Here is a 20,530-nt window from a genome sequence, read left to right on the forward strand (position 1 = left end):
AAAGCTCCGTCTGGGTGCGCAGTTTGTTAGAGAAAAGGCAGAACGATTGTGACAGGGGTGCAAAAGGCAGAAAAGGTTGGACTGGAGGCTCTCAGGATATCACTCTGCTGTTCAGAATGTAATAACCATGAGAAATTATACAACTGAGTATAATTGCTAAACAAAAGGAAACTAATATTTCTATTACTGAGAGCATTTCCTTGGTAAATCATCATATAAAACATTTTGAAGAAATCAAAGCTCGTCATTTCTGATCTGGTGCAACAATGTTGCAGTTATCAAATGGTGAAATGAACATGCTTAATATACTGTGATCGTTACAGTTTTTGTCATTAAGAACTTCACATGTCCCTTATAAAGGTTCACATGATGTGGCGCACGGAGAATATATTGGACAAAGTAAGAAAAATCCTGCAAAGGAAAGGGTATACAGAAATTGAATGCATCGGCCAAGGTGGATTCAGTATTGTATATAAGGTATGTGAAGTTATTTTATTTGTAAGTACAGCTTTTGGTTTGTTACAATTTCCTTTGAAACTGTTTCCATTGGCAGGAGGGTCAGTAACCAGAGGACACGGGAAAGAGTAGGACTAACTGGACAGTTCTTTCAAAGAGCTGGCCCACATGCAATGGGGCGAATGGCCTCCTTCTGTGTTGTATGATTCCAGGGGTATCACAGAGGCAAAACACCACTGATATCAAAATCACTATACAGTATGAGCAAAAAATAAACATATAAGTTGCTGTATTATAAATGGGCTTCGCACACTAGATCTCCAGTTTATTTCATAGGTATGAAAATGTGTGCATGCATGTATGTGTGAATTAGGGAGCAGTCACACTACCACAGTAGCATTTGTGCAAAGCAGTTTTGTGTCACACTGACGCTGCAACTATAGTGTAAATTTAGCCTGAATCCAGGCTCAGGGTCTGAGCTGATGCCAGAGGGAAGCAAGAATCCCTGGAGAAGAGAATCTCAATTCACTTTTTTAAAATTCATTCCTGGCAACGCCAGCATTTATTGCCCATCACTAATTGCCCTTGAGAAGGTGGTGGTGAGCCGCCTTCTTGAACCGCTGCAGTCCGTGTGGTGAAGGTACTCCCACAGTGCTGTTAGGGAAGGAGTTCCAGGATTTTGATCCAGCAACGATGAAGGAACGGCGATATATTTCCAAGCCAGGGTGGTGTGTGACTTGGAGAGGAACTTGTAGGTGGTGATGTTCCCATGCGCCTGCTGCCCTTGTCATTCTAGGTGGTAGAGGTCACGTGGTTGGGAGGTGCTGTCGAAGAAGCCTTGGCGAGTTGCTACAGTGCATCTTGTAGATGGTACACACTGCAGCCATGGTGCACTGGTGGTGGAGGGAGTGAATGTTTAAGGTGGTGGATGGGGTGCCAATCAAGCGGGCTGCTTTGTCTTGGATGGTGTTGAGCTTCTTGAGTATTGTTGGTGCTGCACTCATCCAGGCAAGTGGAGAGTATTCCATTACACTCCTGACTTGAGCCTTGTAGATGGTGGAAAGGATTTGGGGAGTCAGGAGGTGAGACACTCGCCACAGAATACCCAGCCTCTGACCTGCTCTTGTAGCCACAATATTTATGTGGCTGGTCCAGTTAAGTTTCTGGTCAGTGGTGACCCCCAGGATATTGATAGTGGGGGATTCGGCGATGGTAATGCCGTTGAATGTCAAGGGGCAGTGGTTAGACTCTCATTTGTTGGAGATAATAATTGCCTGGCACTTCTGTGGCGCGAATGTTACTTGCCACTTATCAGCGCAAGCCTGAATGTTGTCCAGGTCTTGTTGCATGCAGGCATGGACTGCTTCATTATCTGAGGAGTTGCGAATGGCACTGAACACTGCAATCATCAGTGAACATCCCCACTTCTGACCTTATGATGGAGCTAAGGTTATTGATGAATCAGCTGATGATGCTTGGGCCTAGGACACTGCCCTGAGGAACTCCTGCAGCGATATCCTGTGGCTGAGATGATTGACCTCCAACAACCACAATCATCTTCCTTTGTGCTGGTTATGACTCCGGCCAGTGGAGATTTTTCCCCTTGATTCCCATTGACTTCAAATTTCCTAGGGCTTCTTGATGCCACACTTGGTCAAATGCTGCCTTGACGTCAAGGGCAGTAACTCTCACGTCACCTCTGGAATTCAGCTCATTTGTCCATGTTTGGACCAAGGCTGTAATGAGGTCTGGTGCCAAGAGGTCCTGGCGGAACCCAAACTGAGCATCGGTGAGCAGGTTATTGGTGAGTAAGTGCCGCTTGATAGCACTGTCGATGACACCTTCCATCACTTTGCTGATGATTGAGAGTAGACTGATGGGGCGGTAATTGGCCAGATTGGATTTGCCCTGCTTTTTGTGGACAGGACATACCTGGACAGTTTTCCACATTGTCGGGTAGATGCCAGTGTTGTAGCTGTACTGGAACAGCTTGGCTAGAGGTGTGGCTAGTTCTGGAGCCCAAGTCTTCAGGACGACAGCTGGGATGTTGTCGGGGCCCATAGCCTTTGCTTTATCCAGTACACTCAGCCGTTTCTTAATGTCACGTGGAGTGAATTGAATTGGTTGAAGACTGGCTTCTGTAATGGTGGGGACCTCAGGAGTAGGCCGAGATGGATCATCCATGCGGCACTTCTGGCTGAAGATGGTTGCAAACGCTCCAGCCTTGTCATTTGCACTTGCGTGCTGGGCCCCGTCATCATTGAGGATGGGGATATTCATGGAGCCTCCTCCTCCCATGAGTTGATTAATTATCCACTACCATTCACGACTGGATGTGGCAGGACTGCAGAGCTTTGATCTGATTCGTTGATTGTGGGATCACTTAGCTCTGCTTCCACTGTTTAGCATGCATATAGTTCTGTGTTGCAGCCTCCCCAGTTTTGCACCTCATTTTTAGGCATGCCCGGTGCTGCTCCTGGAATGCTCTCCTGCACTCCTCATTGAACCAGGGTTGGTCCCGTGGCTTGATGGTAATGGTAGAGTGAAGGATTTGCCGGGCCAAGAGGTTACAGATTGTGGTGGAATACAATTCTGCTGCTGCTGATGGCCCACAGTGCCTCATGGATGCCCAGTTTTGAGCTGCTAGATCTGTTCTGAATCTATCACATTTAGCACGGTGGTAGTGCCACACAGCACGATGGAGGGTGTCCTCACTGTGAAGACGGGACTTCATCTCAAGGACTGTGCAGTGGTCACTCCTACCAATACTGTCATGGACAGATACATCTGCGACAGGTGGATTGGTGAGGACGAGGTCAAGTAGGTTCTTCCCTCGTGTTGGTTCTCTTGCCACCTGCCGCAGGCCCAGACTGGCAGCTATGTCCTTCAGGACTCGGCCAGCAGTGGTGCTACCGAACCACTCTTGGTGATGGACATTGAAGTCCCCCACCCAGAGTACATTCTGTGCCCTTGCTACCCTTATTGCTTCTTCCAAGTGGTGTTCAACATGGAGGAGTGCTGATTCATCAGCTGATGGAGGGCGATAGGTAGTAATCAGCAGGAGGTTTCCTTGCCCATGCTTGACTTGAAGCCATGAGACTTCATGGGGTTTGGAGTCAATGTTGAGGACTCCCAGGGCCGCTCCTTCCCGACTGCATGCCACTGTGCCGCCACCCCTGGTGCTTCTGTCCTGCTGGTGGGACAGGACATACCCAGGGATGGTGATGGAGGAGTCTGGGATGTTGGTTGAAAGGTATGATTCTGTGAGTATGACTATGTCAGGCAGTTGCTTGACTCGTCTGTGGGACAGCTTTCCCAATTTTGGCACAAGTCCCCAGATGTTAGTGAGGATGACTTTGCAGGGTCGACTAGGCTGGGTGTCCCGTTGTCGTGTCCTAAGCTGGTGTCTAGGTCGATGCCGGGTGGTCCATCCAGTTTTATTCTTATTATTGTTTTTCGTAGCGGTTTGTTACAACTGAGTGGCTTGCTAGGCCATTTCAGAGGGTATTTAAGATTCAACCACATTGCCGTGGGTCTGGAATCACATATAGGCCAGCAGTGCAGAAGATCAGAGAGACCTTGGAATGCATGTCCACAGATCCCTGAAGGTAGCAGGACAGGTAGATAGGTGGTTAAGAAGGAATACGGGATACTTTCCTTTATTAGCTGAGACATAGAATATAAGAGCAGGGAGGTTATGCGTGAACTGTATAAAACACAAGTTAGGCTGCAGCTATGTGCAGTTCTGGTCACCACATTACAGGAAAGATGTGATTGCACTACAGAGGGTACAGAGGAGATTTACAAGGATATTGCCAGGACTGGAGAATTTTAGCTATGAGGAAATATTGGATAGGCTGGGGTGGTTTTCTTTGGAACAGAGCAGGCTGAGGGGAGATTTAATTGAGGTGTATAAAATTATGAGGGGTCTAGATAGAGTGGATAGGAAGGATCTATTTCCCTTAGCAGAGAGTTCAATAACCAGGGGACATAGATTTAAAGTAATTGGTAGAAGGATTAGAGGGGAGTTGAGGAGAACTTTTTTCACCCAGAGGGTGGTGGGGGTCTGGAACTCACTGCCTGAAAGGGTGGTAGAGGCAGAAACCCTCATCACGTTTATAAGTACTTGGATATGCGCTTGAAGTGCCGTAACCTACAAGCCTACGGACCAAGAGCTGGAAAGTGGGATTAGGCTGGAAAGATCTTTTTCGACTGGCACAGACACGATGGGCTGAATGAACTCCTTCTGTGCCGTAAATTTCTATGATTCTATGTACTTACCTAGATTTTCCTTAAATGCATTTATGAAACTGCGTTGCACCCACACTAAACTTGTATTGCAAATGCACCCATATAGAGACTGCCCAAGGCTTCTACATATTATTTGGGTTCAAAGTTGTGCTTGTTTCTTTTAAACAGCAAAGTGTTTTTTTTCTGTCATTTTAATCATTGTTTCTTAAAATGAGATATGGTAAAGGTCCAAAAAACATTCTGACTGCTGTGACTAAAAACAATATGGGCAAATTCTCAACTGCCGGAAGTGCGTTTCTGGCCTGAACAACGGGTGACTGGTAGTTGACAATCGGGGGCGCGGCACTTTGGCCGCCCCCAAGGACACTCGAGACCTGGCTGATGACATTTTCAGGCGGGTCTGTAAATAGGTGACCAGTTTCAGATTGGAGGCTGCTTAAATATGCAAATTGGAATCCTACAGTAGTACCCTGATTGCAATTTTCAGGTACAACGGGTTAAGCGTACTTTGTGCGCACTCTGGCCATTTGTATCAGGCGCAGCCCGACCAGTCATCCTGTTTGGCGCCCACAGCTCGCCAGCTACATTGGATCTCGCTGAATGGGTGCAGGACATTCTTAGAGGAGAAGTGGAACAGCCAGAAGTCGTGGTCCATGTTTGAATCAGTGACCTAGGTAGGAAAAGGGTTGAGGTCCTACAGGCAGAATTTCAGATTAAAGAAAAGGACCTCAAAGGTAGTAATCAGCAGGACCTGGGAGTGCATATTCACAAATCTTTGAAAGTGGCAGGGCATGTTGATAAGGCGATTAAGAAAGTATATGGGATACTTGACTTTGTAAATCGGGGAATTGAATACAAAAACAAGGAACTCAACAATTCGCAGTATTTATTAACAACTTAGATGATGGCATAGAAAGCCAGATATCCAAATTTGCCGATGACACAAAGATAGGCGGGCGGCATTGTAGGCAGTGTAGATGAAAGCATAAAATGACAAAGGGATATTAATAGATTAAGTGAATGAGCAAAACTGTGGCAAATGGATTTCAATGTAGACAAATGTGACGTCATCCACTTTGGACCTAAAAAAGATAGAACAGGGTACTTTCGAAATGGTTTTCGGGATAGTTTCTTACAACAGCATGTTCTTGAGCCAACCAGAGAGAGCAGGCTATACTAGACCTGGTATTGTGCAACAAGATAGGATTAATTAATGACCTCATAGTGAAGGCGCCCCTAGGTAGTAGCGATCATATTATGATTGAATTTTACATTCAGTTTGAGAGAGAGAAGAGTGGGTCCAAGACTAGTATTTTAAACTTAAATAAGGGCAATTATGAGGCATGAAAGCAGAGCTAGCTAAAGTGAACTGGCAAATTAGGTTAAGGGATAGGTCAATAGAGTTGCAGTGGCAGACATTTAAGGGGATATTTCAAAATACATGGAATATATACATTCCAACAAGAAAGAAAAATTCCAAGGGGAGGACCCACCATCCGTGGTTAACTAAAAAAGTTAAAGATAGTATTAAACTTAAAGAAAAAGCATATAATTGCTCAAAGATGGGTGGCAGGTCAGAAGATTGAACAGAATATAAAAAACAGCAAAGAATTACTAAAAGATTAATAAGGAGAGAAAAATTAGAGTGAGAGAAAGCTAGCTAGAAATATAAAAACAGATAGTAAGAGTTTCTATAGATATTTAAAAAAGAAAAGAGTTAACAAAGTGAGCGTTGGTCCTATAAAAAGTGAGTCTGGGGAATTAATAATGGAAAATAAGGAGATGGCAGTTGAATTGAACAGGTATTTTGCATCAGTCTTCACTATAGAGGATACAAGTAACATCCCAGAAGTAGCTGTAAATCAGGAAATGGAAGGGAGGGAGGAACTCAAGAAAATTATAATCACCAGGGAAGTGGTACTGAGCAAATTGTTGGAGCTGCGGGCAGACAGGTCCCTGGGTCCTGATGGACTTCATCCTAGGGTCTTAAAAGGCTAGTGAGATAGTTGATGCGTTGGTTTTAATTTTCCAAAATTCCCTAGATTTGAGGAAGGTTCCATTAGATTGGAAAATAGCAAATGTAACTCCTTTATTCAGAAAGGGAGGGAGACAGAAAGCAGGAAACTATAGGCCAGTTAGCTTAACATCTGTCATAGGGAAGATGTTAGAAGCTATTGTTAAAGACGTTCTAGCAGGCCATTTAGAAAAGTTCAAAGTAATCAGGCAGAGTCGGCATGATTTTGTGCAAGGGAAATCATGTTTAACCAATTTATTGGAGTTCTTTGAGGAAGTAACATGTGCTGTGGATAAAGGGGATGTGCTGTACTTAGATTTCCAGAAGGCATTTGATAAGTGCCACATTAAAGGTTATTGCGAAAAATAAAAGCTCATGGTGTAGGGGGTAACATTGGCATGGATAGGAGATTGGCTAGCTAACAGGAAACAGAGAGTAGGCATAAATGGGTCATTTTCTGATTGGCAAGATGTAATGAGTGGTGTGCCACAGGGATCAGTGCTGGAACCTCAACTTTTTACAATTTATATAAATGACTTGGATGAAGGGACCGAAGGTATGGTTGCTAAATTTGCTGATGACACAAAGATAGGTAGGAAAGTAAATTGTGAAGAAGACATAAGGAGGCTACAAAGGGATATAGATAGGTTAAGTGAGTGGGCAAAGATCTGGCAAATGGAGTATAATGTGGGGAAATGTGAAGTTGTCCATTTTGGCAGGAAGAATAAAAAAGAAGCATATTATCTAAATGGTGAGAGATTGCAGAGCTCTGAGATGCAGAGGGATCTGGGTGTCCTAGTGCATGAATCATAAAAGGTTACTATGCAGGTACAGCAAGTAATTAGGAAAGCTAATAGAATGTTATCATTTATTGCGAGGGGAATTGAATACAAAAGTAGGGAGGTTATGCTTCAGTTATACAGGACATTGGTGAGACCACATCTGGAGTACTGTGTACAATATTGGTCTCCTTATTTAAGGAAGGATGTAAATGCGTTGGAAGCAGTTCAGAGAAGGTTTACTAGACTAATACCTGGAATGGGCGGGTTGTCTTATGAGGAAAGGTTGGACAGGCTAGGCTTGTATCCGCTGGAGTTTAAAAGAGTAAGAGGTGACTTGATTGAAACATATAAGATCCTGAGGGGTCTGGACAGGGTGGATGTGGAGAGGATGTTTCCTCTTGTGGGAGAATCTAGAACTAGGGGTCACTTTAAAAATAAGTGGTCGCCCATTTAAGACAGAGATGAGGAGAATTTTTTTCTCACAGAGGGTCATGAGTCTTTGGAACTCTCTTCCTCAGAGGGCAGTGGAAGCAGAGTCTTTGAATATTTTTAAGGCAGAGGTAGATAGATTCTTGGTAAGCAAGGGGGTGAAACGTTATCAGGGGTAGGCAGGAATGTGGAGTAATCAGATCAGCCATGATCTTATTGAATGGTGGAGCAGGCTCGAAGGGCCGAGTGGCCTACTCCTGCTCCTAATTCGTATGTTTGTATGAAAAGCTAAAAACAGTGGAGGTCCAAAGAGACTTGGGAGTCCAGGTACATAGATCATTAAAATGTCATGGACAGGTACAGAAAATAATCAAAAAGGCTAATGGAATGCTGGCCTTTATACCTAGAGGACGAGACTACAAGGGGGTGGAAGTTATGCTGCAGCTATACAAAGCCCTGGGTAGACCACACCTGGAGTACTGTGAGCAGTTCTGGGCACCACACCGTAGGAAGAATATATGGCTTTGGAGGGAGTACAACGTAGGTTTACCAGAATGATACCTGGACTCCAAGGGTTAAAGTACGAGGGGAGATTACACAAATTAGGGTTGTGTAATCCAGTGAGAAAGAAAGACTCTAAGAGAAGAATGAACCATCCGAGGCTAACTAAGGAAGTTAAGGATGGTATCAAATTGAAAACAAAAGCATACAATGATGTGAAGATTAGTGGTAGGCCAGAGGATTGGGAATTTTTTAGAAACCAGCAAAGGACGACTAAAAAAATAATAGAGAGAAGATAGATTATGAGAGTAAACTAGCAAGAAATATAAAAACAGACAGCAAGAGCTTTTACAGGTATATAAAAAGGAATAGAGTACCTAAAGTAAATGTTGCTCCCTTAGAGGATGAGACTGGGGAATTAATAATGGGAAACAGGGAAATGGCAGAGACTTTGAACAAATATTTTGTATCGGTCTTCACGGTAGAAGACACTAAAAGCATCCCAGTGATAATGGATAATCAAGGGGCTATAGGGAGGGGGGAACTTACAACAATCACCATCACTAGAGAAAATGTACTAGGCAAACTTATGAGACTAAAGGTGGACAAGTCCCCTGGACCTGATGGCCTGCATCCTAGGGTCTTAAAAGAAGTGGCTTAGATATAATGGATGCATTGGTTGTAATCTGCCAAAATTCCCTGGATTCTAGAGAGATCCCAGTGGATTGGAAAACTGCAAATGTAACACCCCTATTCTAGAAAGGAGGGAGACAGAAAGCATGAAACTATAGACCAGTTAGCCTAACATCTGTCATTGGGAAAATGCTGGAGTCCATTACTAAGGAAGTTGTAGCAGGACATTTAGAAAATCAAAATACAGTCAAGCGGAATCAGCATGGTTTTATGAAAGGGAAATCATGTTTGAAAAATTTGCTAGAGTTCTTTGAGGATGTAACGAGTAGAGTGGATAAAGGGGAACCAATAGATGTAGTGTATTTGGATTTCCAGAAGGCATTCGATAAGGTGCCACATAAAAGGTTACTGCACAAGATAAGAGCTCATGGGGTTGGGGGTAATATATTAGCATGGATAGAGGATTGGCCAGCTAACAGGAAACAGAGAGTCGGGATAAATGGGTAATTTTAAGGTTGGCAAACTGTAACTGGTGGGGTGCCACAGGAATCGGTGGTGGGGTGCCACAGGAATCGGTGCTGGGGCCTCAGCTGTTTACAATCTATATTAATGACTTGGATGAAGGGACCGAGTGTAACGTAGCCAAATTTGCTGATTATTAGAGAAGCGTGCAAAAAGGGCACAGCAGTCATCATGGGTGACTTTAATCTACATATAGACTGGGCTAACCAAATTAGTAACAATACTGTGGAGGAGGAATTCCTGGAGTGTTTACGGGATGGATTCCTGGACCAATATGTCGAGGAACCAACTAGAGATCAGGCCATCTTAGACTGGGTATTATGTAATGAGAAAGGATTAATTAGCAATCTTGTTGTATGAGGCCCCTTGGGTCGGAGCGATCATAATATGATCGCATTCTTCATTAAGATGGAGAATGAAGTAGTTGACTCAGAGACTAGGGTCCTCAATTTAAACAAAGGAAACTACGATGGTCTGAGGCACGAATTGGGTAGGATTGATTGGGGAATGTCACTCAATGGGTTAACGGTGGATAGGCAATGGCAAACATTCAAAGACCGCATGGATGAACTACAGAATTTGTTCATCCCAGTTTGGCATAAAAATAAAACAAAAAAGGTGACTCAACCGTGGCTAACGAGGGAAATTAGGGATAGCATAAGATCCAAGGAGAGGACATATAAATTGGCCAAAAAAAGCAGTAATCCACAGGATTGGGAGCAGTTTAGGATTCAACAAAGGAGGACAAAGGGATTAATTAAGAAAGGGAAAATAGAATATGAGAGTAAGCTTGCAGGGAACATAAAAACTGACTGTAAAAGCTTTTATAGATATGTGAAGAGAAAAAGATTGGTGAAGTCAAGCATAGGTCCCTTGCAGTCAGAATCAGGGGAATTTATAATGGGGAACAAAGAAATGGCAGACCAATTATTATTATAGATACATATTTTGGTTCTGTCTTCACAAAGGAGGACACAAATAACTTCCCGGAAATGTCGGGGAACATAGGGTCTGATGAAAGGGAGGAACCGAAAGAAATCAGTATTTGTAGGGAAATGGTGTTAGGGAAATTGATGGGATTGAGGGCCGACAAATCCCCAGGGCCTGATAATCTACACCCTAGGGTACTTAAGGAAGTGGCCCTAGAAATAGTAGATGCATTGCTGATCATCTTCCAACATTCGATGGAATCTGGAACAGTACCCATGGATTGGAGGGTAGCTAATGTTACCCCACTATTCAAAAAAGGTGATAGAGAGAAAATGGGGAATTACAGACCAGTAAGCCCGACATCGGTAGTGGGGAAATGCTAGAGTCCATTATAAAAGATGTAATAACAGAACACTTGGAAAAGAGTGACAGGATCGGACAAAGTCAACATGGATTTACAAAAGGTAAATCGTGCTTGACTAATCTGGAATTTTTTGAGGATGTAACTAGTGAAATAGATAAGGGACAACCAGTAGATGTGGTGTATCTGGACTTTCAGAAGGCTTTCGATAAGGTCCCACATAAGAGATTAGCGTGTAAAGTTAAGGCACATGGGATTGGGGGCAAGGTATTGACTTGGATAGAGAACTGGTTGACAGAAAGCAAAGAGTTGGAATAAAAGGGTCTTTTTCAGAGTGGCAGGCAATGACTAGTGGGGTACCACAGGGATCGGTCCTTGGACCCCAGCTATTCACAATATATATTAATGATCTAGTCGAGGGAACTAGATGTAATATCTCCAAATTTGCAGACGACACAAAGCTGGGTGGGCGTGTGTGCTGTGAGGAGGATGCTGAGAAACTCCAGGATGATTTGGACAGGTTGGGTGATTGGGCAAAAGCATGGCAGATGCAATATAACGTGGATAAATGTGAGGTTATCCACTTTGGTGGCAAAAACAGGAAGACAGATTATTATCTGAATGGCAATAGATTGGGAGAAGGGGAAGTGCAATGAGACCTGGGTGTCCTTGTGCACCAGTCGCTGAAGGTAAGCATGCCGGTGTAGCAGGCGATTAAGAAGGCAAATGGTATGTTGGCCTTCGTAGCGAGAGGGTTTGAGTACAAGAACAAGGATGTCTTGCTGCAGTTGTACAGGGCCTTGGTGAGACCACATCTTGAGTATTGTGTGCAGTTTTGGTCGCCTTATCTGAGGAAGGATATTCTTGCAATGGAAGGAGTTCAGCGAAGATTCACCAGGCTGATACCTGGGATGGCAGAAATGACGTATGAGGAGAGATTGGGTCGATTGGGCTTGTACTCGCTGGAGTTTAGAAGAATGAGAGGGGATCTCATTGAAACTTATAAAATTCTGGCAGGACTGGACAGACTAGATGCAGGGAGGATGTTCCCGATGGTCGGGGAATCGAGAACCTGGGGTCACAGTCTAAGGATAAGGGGTAGGCCTTTTAGGACAGAAATGAGGAGGAATTTCTTTACCCAGAGAGTGGTGAACCTGTGGAATTCTCTACCACAGAAGGTAGTCGAGGCCAATTCATCTTCTATCTATATATATAAATCGGTCGATCTGTCATTCTGTCTGTCATTCTGTCATTCTGTCTGTCATCGCGTGTGCGTCTGGCGGGCTATGCGCTCGAAAGTTACAGGGCGTACCTACGCGCGCGTTACCTCCAAAGAAAGCTTACGCTTCCGAGATGGTTTTAAGCGTATTTACGTTTCGGCCGGGCTAAAATCGCGCCCGCGGTATCCCAAAAACCTTCAACATTCCGCTCATTAGCATTTCATTATCCGCTCATTAGCGACAGAGTGAGCTCGAGCTTGACCATTCGTACGCCGGGTTGCTGGCGTGTGCCGCCGGGCCAATCGGTGCGTGTGTGGCCGGGCATTATCGGTCTGAACCGAGGTGAGTCGCCGCCATCTTGATTCCAAACTTTTCCTTTCTTTTTCCCGCTTTCTGCGTCTTTAAAAAAAACGTTGCTTTTAAAACACATATTGTTTTAAAAAAAAATGATTTAGAAACGAATTAACTTATCTAATCTCATTAATTTTCCTACCTTTCCCCATTTTTCCAGGTAGGCCTCGAAGCCTCGGCTTCTCCTCCGCACCCACGCCCGAGCTAGGCACCTCCTGGCCCCACTCGAAGGCTGCAGGGGCGGGCGGGCCTCAGCCCAGCGCCGCTACCTTACTAAAGGGTGCGCGCGCAGCAGGAGCTGAGACGCGGCGTCTCTCTCTGGCTCGGCCGGGGGGCGGGGCTTGCTGAGCGTCAACGGTTACCCTGGCAACCGGGCCCGCCGGCCGTCTTGCACAGCCGCAATCGGCGGTCTTCACCTCGGGGGGGGGGGGCGCGACCCTCGGGGGGGTGGGGGCGCGACCATCTGCGGGGGTCGTGACCCTCGGGGGGGGCCGCGACCCTCGGGGGGGGCGCGACCCTCTGCGGGGGCCGCGACCCTCTGGGGGGGGGCCGCGACCCTCGGGGGGGGGACCGCGACCCTCGGGGGGGGGGGGCCGCGACCCTCGGGGGGGGGCGCGACCCTCGGGGGGGGGCGCGACCCTCGGGGGGGTGGGCCGCGAACCTCGGGGGGGGGCCGCGGCCCTCGGGGGGGCCCCCCTTCCACCCCTCCCCCCTCCCTTCCTGCCCCCCGCCCTCCCTTCCCCCCCTCCCTTCCTGCCCCCCGCCCTCCCTTCCCCCCTCCCTTCCCCCCTTCTCCCCCCCTTCCCCCCTCCCTTCCCCCCCCGCCCTCCCTTCCCACCCCCCGCCCTCCCTTCCCCCCCCGCCCTCCCTTCCCCGCCCTCCCTTCTCCCCCCCGCCCTCCCTCCCCCCCCCCCCCCAGTCGCTCTCTCTCTCTCTCTTCCAACAACAACACGCCCTCGAAAAAGCCTCGGCACCGCCGGGCAATTCAGCTAGTCTATATATATAAAACAGTATGTCTCTCTGTCTGTCTGTCTGTCTCTCTCTCTGTCTGTCCGGCTATACAATCAAAAGTTATAGAGCATATCTACACATATGTTATATCAAAAGAAAGCTCATCATTAGGGGACTCTTTTAGGTGTATTTACTTTTTGGTCGGACAAAAATTGTGCCGACGGTATCCAAAAAACGTTCAAAGTTCCGCTCATTATCCGCTCATTAGCATCGAGTGACGTGAAGGTTGACCAATCGTACAGTCGAGCGACCCGACGGTCGACCAATCGCTGTGTCACGGGGGCGGGTTCATAGCGCGTGCAGGCGGGCCATCCTAGAGTCGAGTGACAGGACGATTGACCAATCCTACACTTCAGTGACCTGATGGTTGACCAATCGGTGCGTGTGTGGGCGGGCCTTATCATTCTGAAATGATGTGAGTGGCTGCCATCTTGATTCCAAACTCTTCATTTCTTTTTCCCACTTTCTGCGTGTTTCTTTTCAAATGTACATTTCCAGCAAAAAAAAAGTTGCTTTTAAAACACACATTGTTTTTTAAAAAAGTTAATTAATTTGTAAATCTTTTCTCTAACCTGTATAATTTTCCTACCTTTCACCGTTTTTCCAAGCCTCGAAGCCTGGGCCTCTGTTGCCCAGCCACGCCCGAGCTAGGCACCTCCCGTCGCGCTCAACAAGCGGCCCGCGATCGCCGCCATCTTTGTGAAGGCTGGAGGGGGCGGGCCTGAGCCGAGCGTCGCCACCGCCGCCATCTTAGTAAAGGCGGACGGGGCGGGAGTCAGCGCGCGCCTCAACTTCGGCCCGGAGCGCGACTTGAGTCCGGCCGGGCCTCACGCAGCAGGTTGCGCACCGGCCGGCTCTGAGGTGCTGATGAGCGGCGGCGTTTCTCTCTCTGGTCTTGAAGCCGGCTCGGGCGGGGGGCCGGTGCTCGGGAGGGCGGGAGCGCGGGGCTCGGGAGGGCGGGAGCGCGGGGCTCGGGGGGGCGGGAGCGTGGGGCTCGGGAGAGCGGGAAGGGGGCGAAGGGTTACCCCGGCAACCGGGCCCGGCCCTCACTGCGGCTGCGGGCCACTCGCTCTCTCTCCTTCCCTCTGTCTCTCTCCCCTCTCCCTCCCCCTCTCCCCTCCCCCTTCTCCCCTCCCTCCCCCCTCCCCCTCCCCCATCTCTCCCTCCCCCTCCCCCCCTCCCTCCCCCTCTCTCCCTACCCCTCCCCCTCCCCTCCACCCCCCTTCCCCCTCTCCCCCTCCACCCCCCTCCCCCTCCACCCCCCTTCTCCCCCTCCTCCTCCACCCCCCTTCCGCCCACTCCCCTTCCCCCCTTCCCCGCCCCCTCCCCCTCCCCCTCCCTCCCCCTTCCCCCCTCCCCCTCCCCCCTCCCCCTACCCCTACCCCCCCTTCCCCCCTAGCCCTACCCCACCCCCCTTCCCCCTACCCCTACCCCCATTCCCCACCCCCCGTTCCCCCTGCCCCAACCCTACCCCCCTTCCCCCTACCCCTACCCACCCTTCCCCTACCCATACCCCCCTTCCCCTACCCCTACCCCCCTTCCCCCCAGTCGCCCTCTCTCTTCCCCCCAGTCGCTCTCTCTCTTCCCCCCAGTCGCTCGCTCTCTTCCCCCCAGTCGCTCTCTCTCATCCCTCAAGTCGCTCTCTCTCTTCCCCCCAGTCACTCTCTCTCTCTCTTCCAACAACAACATGCCCTCAAAAATCCCTCGGCACCGCCGGGGACTTCAGCTAGTTAAATATATTCAAGAAGGAGTTGGATATATTTCTTAAGGCTAAAGGGATCAAGGGGTATGGGGAGAAAGCAGGGACCGGGCACTGAACTTGGATGATCAGCCTTGATCGCATTGAATGGCGGAGCAGGCTAGAGGGGCTGAATGGCCTACTCCTGCTCCTATCTTCTATGTTTCTATGATACAAAGATGGGTGAGAAAGCAAATTGTGAAGAGGACACAAAGGGGGAAAAATTCAGTATTGCCCTGTTTGGGGCGCCATTATTGGCCGTGCGCAAAGTTTAGCGCCTGGCGCTAATTATCGCCTCCGACTGCAAACTTGGCTTTCATCGTCCCTGGAGGTGATTGGAGCGCTAAATCAGGCGCTACACACCTGTCTTAAGGTGCAAAGGCCGAGGAGCTAACTCAGAGCGCGGGCGCAGCGCAGGTGATGTCAGTTAGCGAAGGAACACAGACACACTGGCGCGGACAGTTCTTAAAGGGGAGGGTCGATCTTGCTCTCCAGCCACACCCTGCTCATTGGAGCCTTGAATCTCGGCCTGGAGAGACCTGTGCCTAAATCTTCCAGCCAAGGACTATGGAGAGGGTGAGAGAACAAGCTCAACGCTTCAGCGAGCGGGCCTTGGATGCTCTGGTTGGCGCGGTGGAGCGCAGAAGATCTATACTCTTCCCTGAGAGTGGCAGGAGGCCTTTGCTGCGCGAGTACAGAAGAGTGTGGAGGGAGGTGGCTCAGAGCATCTCCTCCAGGAGCATGGTGCCCAGGACCCATACTAAATATCGAAAAAAGTTCAATGACCTCACTTGGGTCGTCTGGGTGAGTGGCTTTTTTTCAATACCCCTCCATCCCTCCATCTCAACCTCACTCTATGGCCAGAGGGTCTTAAAACCCCAATGCCCAACACTCATCCAACACCTATGGCCCTCATGAAACACACACGCACATTCCACACTTTGCATACAGTAAGGGCTATTCACCTATGGGAGGCACATCAGGCAAGACCATGGCTGCATACAGTAAGGGCTATTCAATTATGGGAGGCACATCAGGCAAGACCATGGCTGCATACATTAAGGGCTATTCAATTATGGGAGGCACATCAGGCAAGACCATGGCTGTATATTTACTCAGATGCCGTCCTTTTTCTTTTAGGCCAAGCTATCTCATAATAGGAGACAGCAGCAACGGACGGGTGGAGGGCGGCCTCAGATGCAACCCCTCAGCGATCTTGAGGCGCGCGTCCACAGGATTGTGGCCAGCCAGGTGATCGGTCCCGTCGCCCCTAGAGAGGCCGATCCCGTTCTGGACAGCAATGGTAAGGCCATCACCTTTTTGTCCTCTTTCCTTCCACTTGTCCCTCACAACACCAGCCTTTGACACTTTCAATCCAACTTACTAAATTGCTGCGCTCATTCCTCCCTTACTGTCCCCCTGTCCTCACGCTAAAGCCACTCTTGTACCTCCCTGCTTTCAGATGGTGATTCACCAGCTGAGGAGACGGGCCCTCAAGCTGCCAGTGGGAGTGAAGCTGCAGGCGAGGAGGAAGATGAAGCCGGAGCATCAGCGCCACCCTCTCCCGAGGAAGCCCATGCCCACACTGGGAACACGCCTTCCCTGGAGGGGAGCAGGGGGGAAGGGTCTGATGAGGGTGAAGCTCCAGGACCCAGCGGGCTGCAGCAATGTGATGGGGGTAGGGAAGCTTGGGGGCCTTCTCCTGGAGAGTAGGCCAGCGAGTCCTGCTGCACTGGACGCAGAGGAGGAGCGGCTCATCGCTGAAATGAACACCCAGGCGGTGGACATGCACACTGAGCTCATGGGTGCAGTGGGAAGGGCGCCTGAATGCAGTGAATCACTGGCAAGGAGTGTGGAGCACTTCGCTGTAGCACAGGAGGATGCCACGCTAAAGCTTAGTGCTGCAATTCAGTCACTGGCTGCCATGATCACATCTCAGACTGCTCTCATGCAGACTCAGATTGAGGCCACACAAGCACTGACTGCTGCCATCGTCACTGGTTCGGACACATTTCCCCGGGGCTCTCACCGCACCGCAGCAGGCCAGCAATCTGTGCTCCAGCAGATTGCTCCGGATGCTGAAGTGCTGCCCCGGGGGAGAGCCAGTGTGTCGGTCGAGCAGGGAGTTGCTGGCCTCTCTCAAGATGACAGCATTCCTGCTGCCACCACTGTCACTTCCCCATTGCACTTGCCACTGCATGTAGGTCAGATTGCTGCCGCCCATGCAGAGTTGGTGCAGTCTGCAGCCGGGCCCTCCAGGCCCAGAGCTGGTCAAGGCCATCCTTCAAGGACATCTGCAGTCTCAGGTTCTGATAATCAGCAGCCTTGCTGCAGCCACTGGGGCCCCATTATGGAGGAGCAGTAGGGTGGGAAGGGGATCACCCTCGAAGGGCAAAAAGTAGGAGGTGTGACAAAATGTTGGTCAATTTTTTATTAAAGGCTGAGGTTCGTGTTCAAACTTTTGTTTAGTGTTTTGGACATTATCTCCAGGTTGTGAGAACCAATTATGTTAATGACTTTTTTTGTGTTTCTTTCTATTAGTTTGTCATGAAGAGTTTGTAAAATAAATACGTTTTTGTATTCAAAATTTACATGTTTGGTCTTTGGAACCATTGCTGCCTTGGCCGACGCAGGGGTTGCGGGTTGGTTTCATTCATGTTGTTCTCAACGGCAGAAGCCATTTCCTCAACAGGGGCCTAGAAGCGACTTGCTATCAGCCATTGATGGACGGCCCTTCCAGTTTCAACATTGTGTGCCTCCCTCCCACCTTGGTGCTGCTGATGATCATCCTCCTCCTTCCTCCTCCTCCTCCGGTGGTGCTCCAAGGCCTGGTGGCATTGGCTGGGTCCTGAGGATTGCCAGGTTATGCAGCATGCAGCAAACAACTATGAAGAGGGAGACTCGCTCAGGCGAGTACTGCAGGGCTCCTCCTGAGTGGTCCAGACAGCGGAACCGTTGCTTGAGCACGCCGATTGTGTGCTCAACGATGTTCCTGGTGGCGAGATGGCTCTCGTACCACAGCTCAGAAGGGGTGTTGGGGGTACGGAGCGGTGTCATCAGCCAGGTGCACAGTGGATAACCCTTGTCCCCGAGGAACCAACCACTTGGGTGATGTGGTGCCTGGAAAAGTTCTGCCACAGCAGTCTGGCGCAGGATGAATGCATTGTGGCTGCTGCCAGGATAGCGGGCATTGACTGCGAGTATCAGCTGTCTGTGGTCACAGACCAATTGGACGTTTAAGGAGTGGAATCGCTTTCGGTTGCAGAAATCTTCTGCATTCTCATGCGGTGCACGCAATGCCACATGCGTGCAGTCAGTGGCGCCCTGCACCATAGGGAAGCCCGCTATCCTTGCAAAGCCCAATGCGCGTTCATGCTGTTTGGCCCGGGTCATCGGGAAAGAGATGTACTGTCGTCTCCTTTTATAGAGGGCATTTGTGACCTGACGGATGCAGCAATGGACCGCGAACTGGGAGATATTGGCGATGTCCCCAGTAGCTGCTTGAGAGGAGCTGGTGGCATAAAAGTTCAGAGCCACTGTGATCTTCACTGCCACTGACAGAGACGTCCTGGTCCTCCGTAGAGGCTGCAGATCTGGCTGCAGCAGGTGGCAGAGCTCAGTGACCACCTCCTTGCTGAAGCGCAGCCTTCGCAAACACTGCTCCTCAGACATATTAATGTAGGAGAATTGTTGGCGAAATACCCTGGGAGGGTAAGGTCTCCTGTACAGAGGCCTGTTGGCCCTCCTCCGTCTGGCCATGATTGCCACTCTCTCTGCGTCTCTGTGGCCTCCGAATCTGCAGGTGCAGGATGACGCTCCGAATCAGTGCAGCCCCCGTAGTCTCTTGGCAATCAAAGTAATGAAGGTCAAAAACAAAAGTACCTGCAAAGTGATGCTCAGTAGCCAAAACTACTTCACACAGCCTTGACTCTATGCAGAAGTCTCTCCTCTCTCTCAGAATCTCTCTGTCAGAACGAGTGGTGCAAAAATGTCTACCACAGAAAAAGCCAGGAAGAGGCCGCCTTTAAATAGCAACCCCCTCCCAGCCCCACAATGACTGGGAAACCTTGTCGTTGCTTGCACCAGGCGGAAAGGAGGGGGGTGCCACTCAATATCCGGTCCGGGGCACCACAAGGGCGTTGCACGCTCGGATGACGTCAAGATCTGCGTGCACAGGAGATCAGGGCGGTATTGTTTAGCGCTGCCGCAAAATGTCTGGTCAATTTCGTGAACGGCGCAGACATTGCCGTGCCCGGGCGCTAGTTGCTTTGTGCCCCATTAGCGCCCTCTTAAGGCGCTAACGGGAGGCGCAAACCAACTGAATTTTTCCCCCAAAGAATCTGCAAAGGGATATAGATAGGTTAAGTGAGTGGGCAAAAATTTGGCAGATGGAGTATAATGTGGGAAAATGTGAGGTTATCCACTTTGGTAGGAAAAATAAAAAAACGAATTATTATTTAAATAGAGGGAGACTACAAAATGCTGCGGTACAGAGGGATCTGGGGGACCTTGTACATGAAACACAAAAAGTTAGCATGCAGGTACAGCAAGTAATTAGGAAGGCGAATGGAATGTTGGCCTTTATTGCAAGGGGGATGGAGTATAAAAGTATAGAGAAGTCTTGCTACAACTGTAGGTGTTGGTGAGACTGCACCTGGAGTACTGCATACAGTTTTGGTCTCTTTATTTAAGGAAGGATATACTTGCATTGGCGGCAGTTCAGAGAAGGTTCACTAGTTTAATTCCTGAGATGAAGGGGTTGTCTTATGAAGAAAGGTTGAGTAGGTTGGGCCTATACTCATTGGAGTTTAGAAGAATGAGAGGTGATCTTATTGAAACATATAAGATTCTGAGGGGGCTTGACAGGGTGGATGCAGAGAGGATGTTTCCCCTCATGGGGGAATCCAACACCAGTGGCACTGGCATAGTTTCAGAATAAGGGGCCGCCTATTTAAATTGGAAATGAGGAGGAATTTCTTCTCTCAGAGGGTTGTGAATCTTTAGAGTTCTCTACCTCAGAGAATTGTGGAGGCTGGGTCATTGAATATATTTAAGGTGGAGATAGACAGATTTTTGAATGATAAGGGAGTCAAGGGTTATGGGGAGCAGGCAGGAAAGTGGAGTTGAGGCCAAAACCAGATCAGCCATGATCTTATTGAATGGCGGAGCAGGCTCGAGGGGCCAAATGGCCGACTCCTGCTCCTATGTTCTTACGTTGTATTCCCCAGAATTTAGAAGGCTAAGGGGTGTGACATGAATCTTGTCATTCATGTGGAAATGACTTCTGAAATGATACTGGGTAGCCTGCTGGTGGCGCTGTCCAGGGAGAGT

At 48.9% G+C, this 20,530-nt stretch overlaps 1 protein-coding gene across 8 annotated transcripts in view; it reads left to right on the top strand.

Annotated features, from left to right (window-relative positions):
* LOC147121782 (eIF-2-alpha kinase GCN2-like) overlaps positions 1-20,530 on the top strand; it is a 161,332-nt gene that overhangs the window by 55,579 nt on the left and 85,223 nt on the right. For 5 of the 8 annotated variants that reach the window (XM_085982284.1, XM_085982286.1, XM_085982282.1 and 2 more), the window contains exon 2: positions 361-477. In XM_085982284.1, coding sequence (XP_085838410.1) covers positions 367-477 — 111 coding nt within the window. In that variant the 5' untranslated portion in view covers positions 361-366. Of the gene's footprint in view, positions 1-345; positions 478-20,530 lie in introns of those variants that run through there. The other 3 variants (XM_085982279.1, XM_085982280.1, XM_085982287.1) reach the window with 1 other exon arrangement.

This window comes from Somniosus microcephalus, chromosome 3 (genome assembly GCF_052327205.1).
Source record: "Somniosus microcephalus isolate GS21.2 chromosome 3, FLI_Smic_1.0, whole genome shotgun sequence".
In the NCBI taxonomy this organism is placed as follows: Eukaryota; Metazoa; Chordata; class Chondrichthyes; order Squaliformes; family Somniosidae; genus Somniosus; species Somniosus microcephalus.